General features: G+C 54.2%; 1 protein-coding gene across 1 annotated transcript in view; it reads right to left on the bottom strand.

Moving 5' to 3' along the window:
• tmem18 (transmembrane protein 18) overlaps positions 1-6,340 on the bottom strand; it is a 19,423-nt gene extending 13,083 nt beyond the window's left edge. Inside the window, exon 1 of the mRNA XM_043678789.1 lies at positions 6,173-6,340. Within this exon, the coding sequence (XP_043534724.1) occupies positions 6,173-6,259 (87 nt within the window). The 5' untranslated portion in view covers positions 6,260-6,340. The remainder of the gene's footprint in view (positions 1-6,172) is intronic.
• Positions 6,341-12,138: the final 5,798 nt, after the last annotated feature.

The raw sequence follows: 12,138 nt of genomic DNA, 5'->3' as shown, positions 1-12,138 counted from the left end.
AGGATGTTGCCAGGGTTGGAGGATCTGAGCTACAGGGAGAGGCTGAACAGGCTGGGGATGTTTTCCCTGGAGCGCCAGAGGTTGAGGGGTGACCTTATAGAGGTTTACAAAATTATGAGGGGCATGGATAGGATAAATAGGCCAAGTCTTTTGCCTGGGGTGGGGGAGTCCTGAACTAGAGGGCATAAGTTTAGGGTGAGAAGGGAAAAATATAAAAGAGACCTAAGGGCAACATTTTCATGCAGAAGGTGGTACGTGTATGGAATGAGCTGCCAGAAGATGTGGTGGAGGCTGGTACAATTGCAAAATTTAAGAGGCATTTGGATGGGTATATGAATAGGAAGGGTTTGGAGGGATATGGGCCGGGTGCTGGCAGGTGGGACTAGATTGGGTTGGGATATCTGGTCGGCATAGACAGGTTGGACCGAAGGGTCTGTTTCCATGCTGTACATCTCTATGACTCTATGAAGTATTGGCCGAACTCTAGAGTGGGGGTAGCTCATGCAAACAAAAAAAATCTATTATTCATTTGTTTTAAAAAAACATGAAGGACTTTTAATTCTTCTCTCTATGTTACAACCACTGCAGACCAATATCTTGCATCCATTCCCAAAATTTGAGTCAACCAACAATAGGACCTGGATGTCCTGATCTGGATGGTAGGTGCACCACAGCGATGAAGGTTGGCACCACTGAAAGTGACAGAAAGCCCAACCATTAACCACTGCCTTTCAAACGATACCAACATTGCAGAATCCCAACTGTTAGCATCAGGGGGTTGTCAGTCAACTCTCTGTTAAAAGCCTCTCTGCCAGCTATAAGATATAGATTAGGCATGGATGGAATATTTGCCATACACCTAAATGGGAGTAACAATGCAAGTTTGCCTCCCAGCCACACAGAATGCTAAGCTGAAATGATATCACCATTCCAACACTGTTACTCCATTAAAATCCTGGAACTCCCTTCCTAATAGCATTGTGGGTGGCCCCACTGCAGTGGTTCAATGCAGCAGCTTACCAACACGCTTTCTAGGACAATTAGTGATGCATAATAAATTCTGGTCTATCCAGCAGCCCCGACAACACACGAATGACAAAATCCACCTGCAGATTACAACACCAATCATCCTTCTGGATAGAGCAGCTAGTTTATTCAGTAGTTCTGTTTTGAGTGTTTGTGTTTCCATCTTTCATCACCTGGCTGCAGCATGTACAACCTTTGGGAGGCACTTCAGCAATTCACTCTCCAGCCCAGAGTCTGGGCAGCAACAATGTCATGAGAACATCATTTCCAAGACATGCGTCATGCTTAATTAGACAAGTAAGTTAGCTTAACATCTATCATAGGGAAATTGCTAGAATTTATTATTAAGGAAGTTGCAGCAGGATCATTAGACAACTGTAAGGTAAAAGAAGTCATAATTAACTAAGTGATTAAGAATCTTTAAAGGTAACATGGATGAAGGTGGATAAAGGGGAACTGCCAATGCAAGGTGTATGGATTATCCAAAGGAATTTGGTAAGCTCAAAAAGATTACTACATAAAATAAGAATTCAAGGTATTGAAGTAACAAATTAACATGGTTTAAGCAAAAACTGAAATAACTGTGGATGCTGGAAACCAAAACTTTGTAGCATGTTTTAAGGTTTGGTTAGTTAAAAGTAAGCAGACAGTTGGGGTAAATGGGTCTTTTTTTGGGTTAGCAAGCTAAAACTGATGAAATGGAACTATGGCCTTAACTACTTACAATGCAAATAAACAATTTATATGAAGTGACATAAAGACTGTATCTGACAAAGTATGACATCAAGAGGCCCAGCGGAATGGCAATCAGTGGGAATCAAGTGGAAATCTCTCTATTGACTGGAGTCATACCTAACACAAAGGAAGAAACTTGTGGCTGTTGGATATCACCAGGTCATCTCTGCAAGAGTTGTTCAGGACAGTGTTTTAGGCCCAAGCATCTTCAGCTGTTTCAATGATTTCCCTCCATCGTGAGGTCAGAGGTGGAAATATTCACTTAGGATTGCACAATGTTCAGCACCTTTTATGACTCATCAGACACTGAAGCAGCTGGTATTCTTATGCTTCAGCTGACATATGGCGAATAACAGTCAAGCCACATTAGTGACTATTGTTAACAAGAGAATTTGACCATCATCCCTTGACATTTTCATTACTGAAACTTCCATTAGCAATATCCAGTGGGATGTAAATGTGTTGCTGGAAAAGCGCAGCAGGTCAGGCAGCATCTAGGGAACAGGAGAATCGACGTTTCGGGCATTAGCCCTTCTTCAGGAATCCATGTTTCGGGCTAATGCCCGAAACGTCAATTCTCCTGTTCCCTAGATGCTGCCTGACCTGCTGCGCTTTTCCAGCAACACATTTCCATCTCTGATCTCCAGCATCTGCAGACCTCACTTTCTCCTCAATATCCAGTGGGGCCCACTGACCAGAAATTGAACTGGATAAGATACAAAAACAGGTCAAAGGTTAGGGATTTTGTAGTAACTCCTCTCCTGACTGTCTAATGCATGTACACATCTTTAAGTCACAAATCAAATAAGCTGGAATACTCTCCACTTGTCCACAAGGAGACAGCTCCAACAACACAATTTGCTTCAGTGTTGCAGGGTGAAAATCCAGGAAGTGCCTTTCGAACAGCACTACGGATGCACCTACAAACCAAAAACGTAAGCAGGTCAAGAAGACAGCTTACTACCACCTTTTCGAGAACACAGGGATGGGCAAAAAATGCTGGCCTAGTTAACGAATGCCCATGTATCATGAATGAATGAATAATAAAAGATAGATCATTGTTAGGCACGAAGGTCTGGGCTCATTGGGGCAGGGGCAGGTGCTGGGAGGTAAAGGTGGGGAATTTAGGAAAGTGACGTTCAGATCACAATCAGATCAGCCATGACCTTACTCGATGGCAGACCAGGTATGAAGGACTGAGGCATAATCCTAAATCTGTGGATCCATTGGTTAGTAAACTGCTAGGTAAATTCACAATCTGATGTGAAATGGTAGAAACATGGACTTAAACATGAAAGGTATAGCCCCTAACTTTGCCATCTTAGAAGAAAAAATAATGAATAGGCAACAAATGCAACATCATCATTGTTGATCAAACTGCAGGAACAAATTTACAAGCTCTGTCGGCAACTCTACTTGCAGTGCTGCCCAGTGATGATTTTAAGACATTTTAGACAAGACAAAACAAAAAAGTGTTGACATCAACACATGACTAAAATACCTGACTGAACAACATAATTCATGTTGCATGTTAAGCCTGTAGCCTAACATTATATTTAATGCTCTTGAAGGTCTGCAAGTCAATTATAAAAAAGGATTAAAATTTAATTCACCTTTCTCTGTGATAGTTAATCTGTTGGTGTCATGCACAGAAATATTGTGCCCATCTGAATTTTTTATCTTATGAATGAATTTGTAAACCAATCCAAATGAACTTTGCACATATGAGACAAAATCAATAATGATGTTGGTGACTCTGTGGAGCCTTCAGAATAGAAAAGTAACATCTTGCCATATATAACTGCCAGAACATGTAATCAAATTATAATATTACAAATTGTTCCTTATATGCTGATGAATAGTTCTCCAAATGGCACTGAGAACAGTGCTAAATGGTTATATTACTGATGTCAGAACTAATGGCCTGGAGATATGAGTTCAAATTCCAAGACGGCAGTTGGGAAATTTAAATTCAACTCATTAACTGAAATTCGATTATAAAGCTAGGATCAAAATGTAACAATGAAACTACCATATTGGATTTCTGTAAAATTCCAACAAGTTCACTAAAGCCTTTTAGGGAAGGAGATCTGCAATCCTAATCCAATCTGGATGACATGTGACACTTAATTCAAGTCAAACCAATCACTTGATTGTACCAAAACAATGCTAGTGCTGTCAGAATCCATTCATCCACATGGACTGCAGCACTTCAGGAAGGCAGTTCACTACCTCCCACCTGAAGAGTAATTAGGGACAGGAAATAAATGCTGCTGGCCTTACCAGCATTGCCACATCCTCTGCACAAATAAATTAAAGGAGCTCAATGTTAAACCTAGAGCTGACTATTCAAGCCACTTGCTTCAAGGTTAATTTCAAGATAAGTTTTATTTTAAACAAAAAGCACAAGCAAAAAGCAATGAGAGTGGGGCGGCACGGTGGCTCAGTGGCTAGCACTGCGGCCTCACAGCACCAGGGTCCCAGGTTCGATTCTAGCCTCAGGCGACTGTGTGGAGTTTGCACATTCTCCCAGTATCTACGTGGGTTTCCTTTGGGTGCTCGGGTTTCCTCCCACAGTCCGAAGATGTGCAGGTCAGGTGAATTGGCCATGCTAAATTGTCCATAGTGCTCGGTGCATTAGTCAGAGGAAAATGGGTCTGGGTGGTCTGCTCGGTGTGAACTGGTTGGACCAAAGGGCCGGTTTCCACACTGTAGGGAATCTAATCTCAATCTCATCAGTAACCTGAACTGTAAAACCAAAGTGGCATTATTCTAAAAGACTATGCAGCTGCACCTAATTCATAACAACATTTCAAACATATTAATTACAAAATTACATGTCTTAGTTTACATAACAAATGACAAAAGTCCAGAAATCTATGCAGTGAGAAAGACTATTGAAAGCTATAGCATTTTAAATTTATGAACCACTGCTAACGTGAAAAAATGTCTCAAGGTAGATTACCTCAATGAGGAGCAATCAATAAAAATGGATGTGAAGTCAGAGACCCCAAAACAGTAGCCACTCTGTAGGAAAGGCTATAAGTAAACAAATAATACGAGCATGTAAAAAGAACAGAACAATAATTATAGGTGACTTTAATCTTCATATTGATTGGGTTAATTGAATTGGAAAGTGTAGCTACTACAAAGAATTCATACAGTGCATTAGGAATAGCTTCCTAGAATAAAAGGTCATGGATCCAAATAGGGAGCAGGCTGTCTTGAACCTGGTAATGAGGAATGAGGTTGGTTTAATAATAGACCTCCAAGTTAAAGAACCCCAAGGAAGTAGTTCTGATAGCGTAATAGATTTTAATATTCAGTCCAAGTATGAGAAATTGGGGCTGGAAACAACTGTGTTCAATTTAAATGATGAGAATTAGACATTTAGAAAGCAATTCATGACTCGAGGCAAAAATATATTCCAATAAAAAAGGAGAGATTCTAAGAAAGGGATAACTATAGGCTGATCAGCCTAACATCTTTTGTTGGAAAATTAAGGAAGTAATAGCAAAATATTTGGAAAATGATAATCTGTTCAAGCAGAGTCAGCACAATTTCATTAAAAAGAAATTATATCTGACTAATTTATTGGAGTTTTTCAAGGAAGTATCAACCAAAGTGGATAGAAGGGATAGAAGTGGATAGATGTGCTGTATTTGGACTTTCAAGAAGTGTTCAACAAGGTCCCTCACTCAAGGTCAGGTCATGTGCAGAGAATTGGCTAATAGGCAGAAAACAGAAAGTGCTGCTGTGGACGGATATTTTTTCTCCACTGATGAGGGTACACAGACAGGAAATCAGGTTTACACCTCACCTGAAGGCTGGTACCCATGATGGGGCAGCACTTCCCTGATGATGTGACACGAGCACCAGCCTGGATGAGCCTCATGCAGGGTACCCAAATGCAGAGCTAATGCCAGTCCTGCAGGCTGACAGCTAGGAGTGGACAAAAGTGAGGACTGCAGATGCTGGAAAAGTGAGCCGAGATTAGAGTGGTGCTGGAAAAGCACAGAAGGTCAGACAGCATCCGAGGAGCAGGAAAATCGACATTTAGGGCAAAAGCCCTTCATCAGGAATAGAAGTCCAACAAGTTCTGGTTCCAGATACGAGGGTCACCTCACAAGAAAGCTCTAAAGACAAAAATCACCGATTGCCAGCCACCCTCGGTTGCTACTGAAGGGTTTGGTGCAATCCTCAGCACAGCTGACCGACATGACGTCACAAGCCCGTGACGTCAAAGGCGCGCGACGTGATGATGACGCATGTCGCTCCTGACGTCAGGTCAACCGCCCGTTGGCCGCAGGATGTAGAACCTCATTCACTCCCGGGACAGGACCGGGAACACAGCTACACCTTCACCCCAACCCTCACCCTCACCATCGCCATCGCACCGCCGACAACTTACAGACAGCAAGACGCTCCACAAGCTGGTGATCCGCATTTTGCTCAACTCGTCTATCGGCACCGCCGACGCGGCCTCGTCACTCCCCATCGTCGCCGTGACACAGGAAGCCCCGCCCCATAAGACTTTACGTCACCGGAATGGGCGGTTCGCCAGCTGTCAATCACAATCGGGTGTCGGCGTGCAATCCCAGAGTGCACCGGTTCCTGGTCAGTGGCCCCCATGTCCCTGCACCGGTTCCTGATCAGTGACCCCCAGCGCCCCCATCTCCCTGCACTGGTTCCTGGTTAGTGACCCTCAGCGCCCCCATGTCCCTGCACCGGTTCCTGGTCAGTGGCCCCCATGTCCCTGCACCGGTCCCTGGTCAGTGACCCCCAGCGCCCCCATGACCCTGCACCGGTTCCCTGTCAGTGACCCCCAGCGTCCCCATGTCCCTGCACGGATCCTGGTCAGTGACCCCCAGCGCTCCCATGTCCCTGCACCGGTTCCTGGTCAGTGAGCCACAGCGCCCCCATGTCCCTGAACCGGTTCCCGGTCTGTGACCTCCAGCACCCCCATGTCCCTGCACCGGTTCCTGGTCAATAATTACCAGCGTCCCCATGTCCCTGCACCGGTTCCTCGTCAATAATTACCAGCGACCCCATGTCTCTGCACCGGTTACTGGTCAGTGACCCCCCAGCGCCCCCATGTCCCTGCACCGGTTCGTGGTCAGTGACTCCCAGCGCCCCCATGTCCCTGAACCGGTTCCCGGTCTGTGACCTCCAGCACCCCCATGTCCCTGCACCGGTTCCTGGTCAGTGACCCCCAGCGCCCCCATGTCCCTGCACCGGTTCCTGGTCTGTGACCTCCAACGCCCCCATGTCCCTGCACCGGTTCCTGATTAGTGACCCCCAGCGCACCCATGTCCCTGCACCGGTTCCTGGTCAGTGACCCCCAGCTCGCCCATGTCCCTGCACCGGTTCCTCATCAATAATTACCAGCGCCCCAATGTCCCTGCACCGGTTCCTGGTCAGTGGCCCCCATGTCCCTGCACCGGTTCCTGGACAGTGGCCCCCATGTCCCTGCAGCGGTTCCTGGTCAGTGACCCCCAGTGCCCCCATGTCCCTGCACCGGCTCCTGGTCAGTGACCCACAGCGCCCCCATCTCCCTGCACCGGTCCCTGGTCAGTGACCCCCAGCGCCCCCATGTCCCTGCACCGGTTCCTGGTCAGTGACCCCCAGCGCCCCCAACCGGTTCCTGGTCAGTGGCCCCCATGTCCCTGCACCGGTTCCTGGTCAGTGGCCCCCATGTCCCTGCACCGGTTCCTGGTCAGTGGCCCCCATGTCCCTGCACCGGTTCCTGGTCAGTGGCCCCCATGTCCCTGCACCGGTTCCTGGTCAGTGGCCCCCATGTCCCTGCACCGGTTCCTGGTCAGTGGCCCCCATGTCCCTGCACCGGTTCCTGGTCAGTGGCCCCCATGTCCCTGCACCGGTTCCTGGTCAGTGGCCCCCATGTCCCTGCACCGGTTCCTGGTCAGTGGCCCCCATGTCCCTGCACCGGTTCCTGGTCAGTGGCCCCCATGTCCCTGCACCGGTTCCTGGTCAGTGGCCCCCATGTCCCTGCACCGGTTCCTGGTCAGTGGCCCCCATGTCCCTGCACCGGTTCCTGGTCAGTGGCCCCCATGTCCCTGCACCGGTTCCTGGTCAGTGGCCCCCATGTCCCTGCACCGGTTCCTGGTCAGTGGCCCCCATGTCCCTGCACCGGTTCCTGGTCAGTGGCCCCCATGTCCCTGCACCGGTTCCTGGTCAGTGGCCCCCATGTCCCTGCACCGGTTCCTGGTCAGTGGCCCCCATGTCCCTGCACCGGTTCCTGGTCAGTGGCCCCCATGTCCCTGCACCGGTTCCTGGTCAGTGGCCCCCATGTCCCTGCACCGGTTCCTGGTCAGTGGCCCCCATGTCCCTGCACCGGTTCCTGGTCAGTGGCCCCCATGTCCCTGCACCGGTTCCTGGTCAGTGGCCCCCATGTCCCTGCACCGGTTCCTGGTCAGTGGCCCCCATGTCCCTGCACCGGTTCCTGGTCAGTGGCCCCCATGTCCCTGCACCGGTTCCTGGTCAGTGGCCCCCATGTCCCTGCACCGGTTCCTGGTCAGTGGCCCCCATGTCCCTGCACCGGTTCCTGGTCAGTGGCCCCCATGTCCCTGCACCGGTTCCTGGTCAGTGGCCCCCATGTCCCTGCACCGGTTCCTGGTCAGTGGCCCCCATGTCCCTGCACCGGTTCCTGGTCAGTGGCCCCCATGTCCCTGCACCGGTTCCTGGTCAGTGGCCCCCATGTCCCTGCACCGGTTCCTGGTCAGTGGCCCCCATGTCCCTGCACCGGTTCCTGGTCAGTGGCCCCCATGTCCCTGCACCGGTTCCTGGTCAGTGGCCCCCATGTCCCTGCACCGGTTCCTGGTCAGTGGCCCCCATGTCCCTGCACCGGTTCCTGGTCAGTGGCCCCCATGTCCCTGCACCGGTTCCTGGTCAGTGGCCCCCATGTCCCTGCACCGGTTCCTGGTCAGTGGCCCCCATGTCCCTGCACCGGTTCCTGGTCAGTGGCCCCCATGTCCCTGCACCGGTTCCTGGTCAGTGGCCCCCATGTCCCTGCACCGGTTCCTGGTCAGTGGCCCCCATGTCCCTGCACCGGTTCCTGGTCAGTGGCCCCCATGTCCCTGCACCGGTTCCTGGTCAGTGGCCCCCATGTCCCTGCACCGGTTCCTGGTCAGTGGCCCCCATGTCCCTGCACCGGTTCCTGGTCAGTGGCCCCCATGTCCCTGCACCGGTTCCTGGTCAGTGGCCCCCATGTCCCTGCACCGGTTCCTGGTCAGTGGCCCCCATGTCCCTGCACCGGTTCCTGGTCAGTGGCCCCCATGTCCCTGCACCGGTTCCTGGTCAGTGGCCCCCATGTCCCTGCACCGGTTCCTGGTCAGTGGCCCCCATGTCCCTGCACCGGTTCCTGGTCAGTGGCCCCCATGTCCCTGCACCGGTTCCTGGTCAGTGGCCCCCATGTCCCTGCACCGGTTCCTGGTCAGTGGCCCCCATGTCCCTGCACCGGTTCCTGGTCAGTGGCCCCCATGTCCCTGCACCGGTTCCTGGTCAGTGGCCCCCATGTCCCTGCACCGGTTCCTGGTCAGTGGCCCCCATGTCCCTGCACCGGTTCCTGGTCAGTGGCCCCCATGTCCCTGCACCGGTTCCTGGTCAGTGGCCCCCATGTCCCTGCACCGGTTCCTGGTCAGTGGCCCCCATGTCCCTGCACCGGTTCCTGGTCAGTGGCCCCCATGTCCCTGCACCGGTTCCTGGTCAGTGGCCCCCATGTCCCTGCACCGGTTCCTGGTCAGTGGCCCCCATGTCCCTGCACCGGTTCCTGGTCAGTGGCCCCCATGTCCCTGCACCGGTTCCTGGTCAGTGGCCCCCATGTCCCTGCACCGGTTCCTGGTCAGTGGCCCCCATGTCCCTGCACCGGTTCCTGGTCAGTGGCCCCCATGTCCCTGCACCGGTTCCTGGTCAGTGGCCCCCATGTCCCTGCACCGGTTCCTGGTCAGTGGCCCCCATGTCCCTGCACCGGTTCCTGGTCAGTGGCCCCCATGTCCCTGCACCGGTTCCTGGTCAGTGGCCCCCATGTCCCTGCACCGGTTCCTGGTCAGTGGCCCCCATGTCCCTGCACCGGTTCCTGGTCAGTGGCCCCCATGTCCCTGCACCGGTTCCTGGTCAGTGGCCCCCATGTCCCTGCACCGGTTCCTGGTCAGTGGCCCCCATGTCCCTGCACCGGTTCCTGGTCAGTGGCCCCCATGTCCCTGCACCGGTTCCTGGTCAGTGGCCCCCATGTCCCTGCACCGGTTCCTGGTCAGTGGCCCCCATGTCCCTGCACCGGTTCCTGGTCAGTGGCCCCCATGTCCCTGCACCGGTTCCTGGTCAGTGGCCCCCATGTCCCTGCACCGGTTCCTGGTCAGTGGCCCCCATGTCCCTGCACCGGTTCCTGGTCAGTGGCCCCCATGTCCCTGCACCGGTTCCTGGTCAGTGGCCCCCATGTCCCTGCACCGGTTCCTGGTCAGTGGCCCCCATGTCCCTGCACCGGTTCCTGGTCAGTGGCCCCCATGTCCCTGCACCGGTTCCTGGTCAGTGGCCCCCATGTCCCTGCACCGGTTCCTGGTCAGTGGCCCCCATGTCCCTGCACCGGTTCCTGGTCAGTGGCCCCCATGTCCCTGCACCGGTTCCTGGTCAGTGGCCCCCATGTCCCTGCACCGGTTCCTGGTCAGTGGCCCCCATGTCCCTGCACCGGTTCCTGGTCAGTGGCCCCCATGTCCCTGCACCGGTTCCTGGTCAGTGGCCCCCATGTCCCTGCACCGGTTCCTGGTCAGTGGCCCCCATGTCCCTGCACCGGTTCCTGGTCAGTGGCCCCCATGTCCCTGCACCGGTTCCTGGTCAGTGGCCCCCATGTCCCTGCACCGGTTCCTGGTCAGTGGCCCCCATGTCCCTGCACCGGTTCCTGGTCAGTGGCCCCCATGTCCCTGCACCGGTTCCTGGTCAGTGGCCCCCATGTCCCTGCACCGGTTCCTGGTCAGTGGCCCCCATGTCCCTGCACCGGTTCCTGGTCAGTGGCCCCCATGTCCCTGCACCGGTTCCTGGTCAGTGGCCCCCATGTCCCTGCACCGGTTCCTGGTCAGTGGCCCCCATGTCCCTGCACCGGTTCCTGGTCAGTGGCCCCCATGTCCCTGCACCGGTTCCTGGTCAGTGGCCCCCATGTCCCTGCACCGGTTCCTGGTCAGTGGCCCCCATGTCCCTGCACCGGTTCCTGGTCAGTGGCCCCCATGTCCCTGCACCGGTTCCTGGTCAGTGGCCCCCATGTCCCTGCACCGGTTCCTGGTCAGTGGCCCCCATGTCCCTGCACCGGTTCCTGGTCAGTGGCCCCCATGTCCCTGCACCGGTTCCTGGTCAGTGGCCCCCATGTCCCTGCACCGGTTCCTGGTCAGTGGCCCCCATGTCCCTGCACCGGTTCCTGGTCAGTGGCCCCCATGTCCCTGCACCGGTTCCTGGTCAGTGGCCCCCATGTCCCTGCACCGGTTCCTGGTCAGTGGCCCCCATGTCCCTGCACCGGTTCCTGGTCAGTGGCCCCCATGTCCCTGCACCGGTTCCTGGTCAGTGGCCCCCATGTCCCTGCACCGGTTCCTGGTCAGTGGCCCCCATGTCCCTGCACCGGTTCCTGGTCAGTGGCCCCCATGTCCCTGCACCGGTTCCTGGTCAGTGGCCCCCATGTCCCTGCACCGGTTCCTGGTCAGTGGCCCCCATGTCCCTGCACCGGTTCCTGGTCAGTGGCCCCCATGTCCCTGCACCGGTTCCTGGTCAGTGGCCCCCATGTCCCTGCACCGGTTCCTGGTCAGTGGCCCCCATGTCCCTGCACCGGTTCCTGGTCAGTGGCCCCCATGTCCCTGCACCGGTTCCTGGTCAGTGGCCCCCATGTCCCTGCACCGGTTCCTGGTCAGTGGCCCCCATGTCCCTGCACCGGTTCCTGGTCAGTGGCCCCCATGTCCCTGCACCGGTTCCTGGTCAGTGGCCCCCATGTCCCTGCACCGGTTCCTGGTCAGTGGCCCCCATGTCCCTGCACCGGTTCCTGGTCAGTGGCCCCCATGTCCCTGCACCGGTTCCTGGTCAGTGGCCCCCATGTCCCTGCACCGGTTCCTGGTCAGTGGCCCCCATGTCCCTGCACCGGTTCCTGGTCAGTGGCCCCCATGTCCCTGCACCGGTTCCTGGTCAGTGGCCCCCATGTCCCTGCACCGGTTCCTGGTCAGTGGCCCCCATGTCCCTGCACCGGTTCCTGGTCAGTGGCCCCCATGTCCCTGCACCGGTTCCTGGTCAGTGGCCCCCATGTCCCTGCACCGGTTCCTGGTCAGTGGCCCCCATGTCCCTGCACCGGTTCCTGGTCAGTGGCCCCCATGTCCCTGCACCGGTTCCTGGTCA

The sequence above is a fragment of the Chiloscyllium plagiosum genome, chromosome 3, assembly GCF_004010195.1.
Source record: "Chiloscyllium plagiosum isolate BGI_BamShark_2017 chromosome 3, ASM401019v2, whole genome shotgun sequence".
In the NCBI taxonomy this organism is placed as follows: domain Eukaryota; kingdom Metazoa; phylum Chordata; class Chondrichthyes; order Orectolobiformes; family Hemiscylliidae; genus Chiloscyllium; species Chiloscyllium plagiosum.
This window is presented reverse-complemented; position numbering and strand designations above follow the sequence as displayed.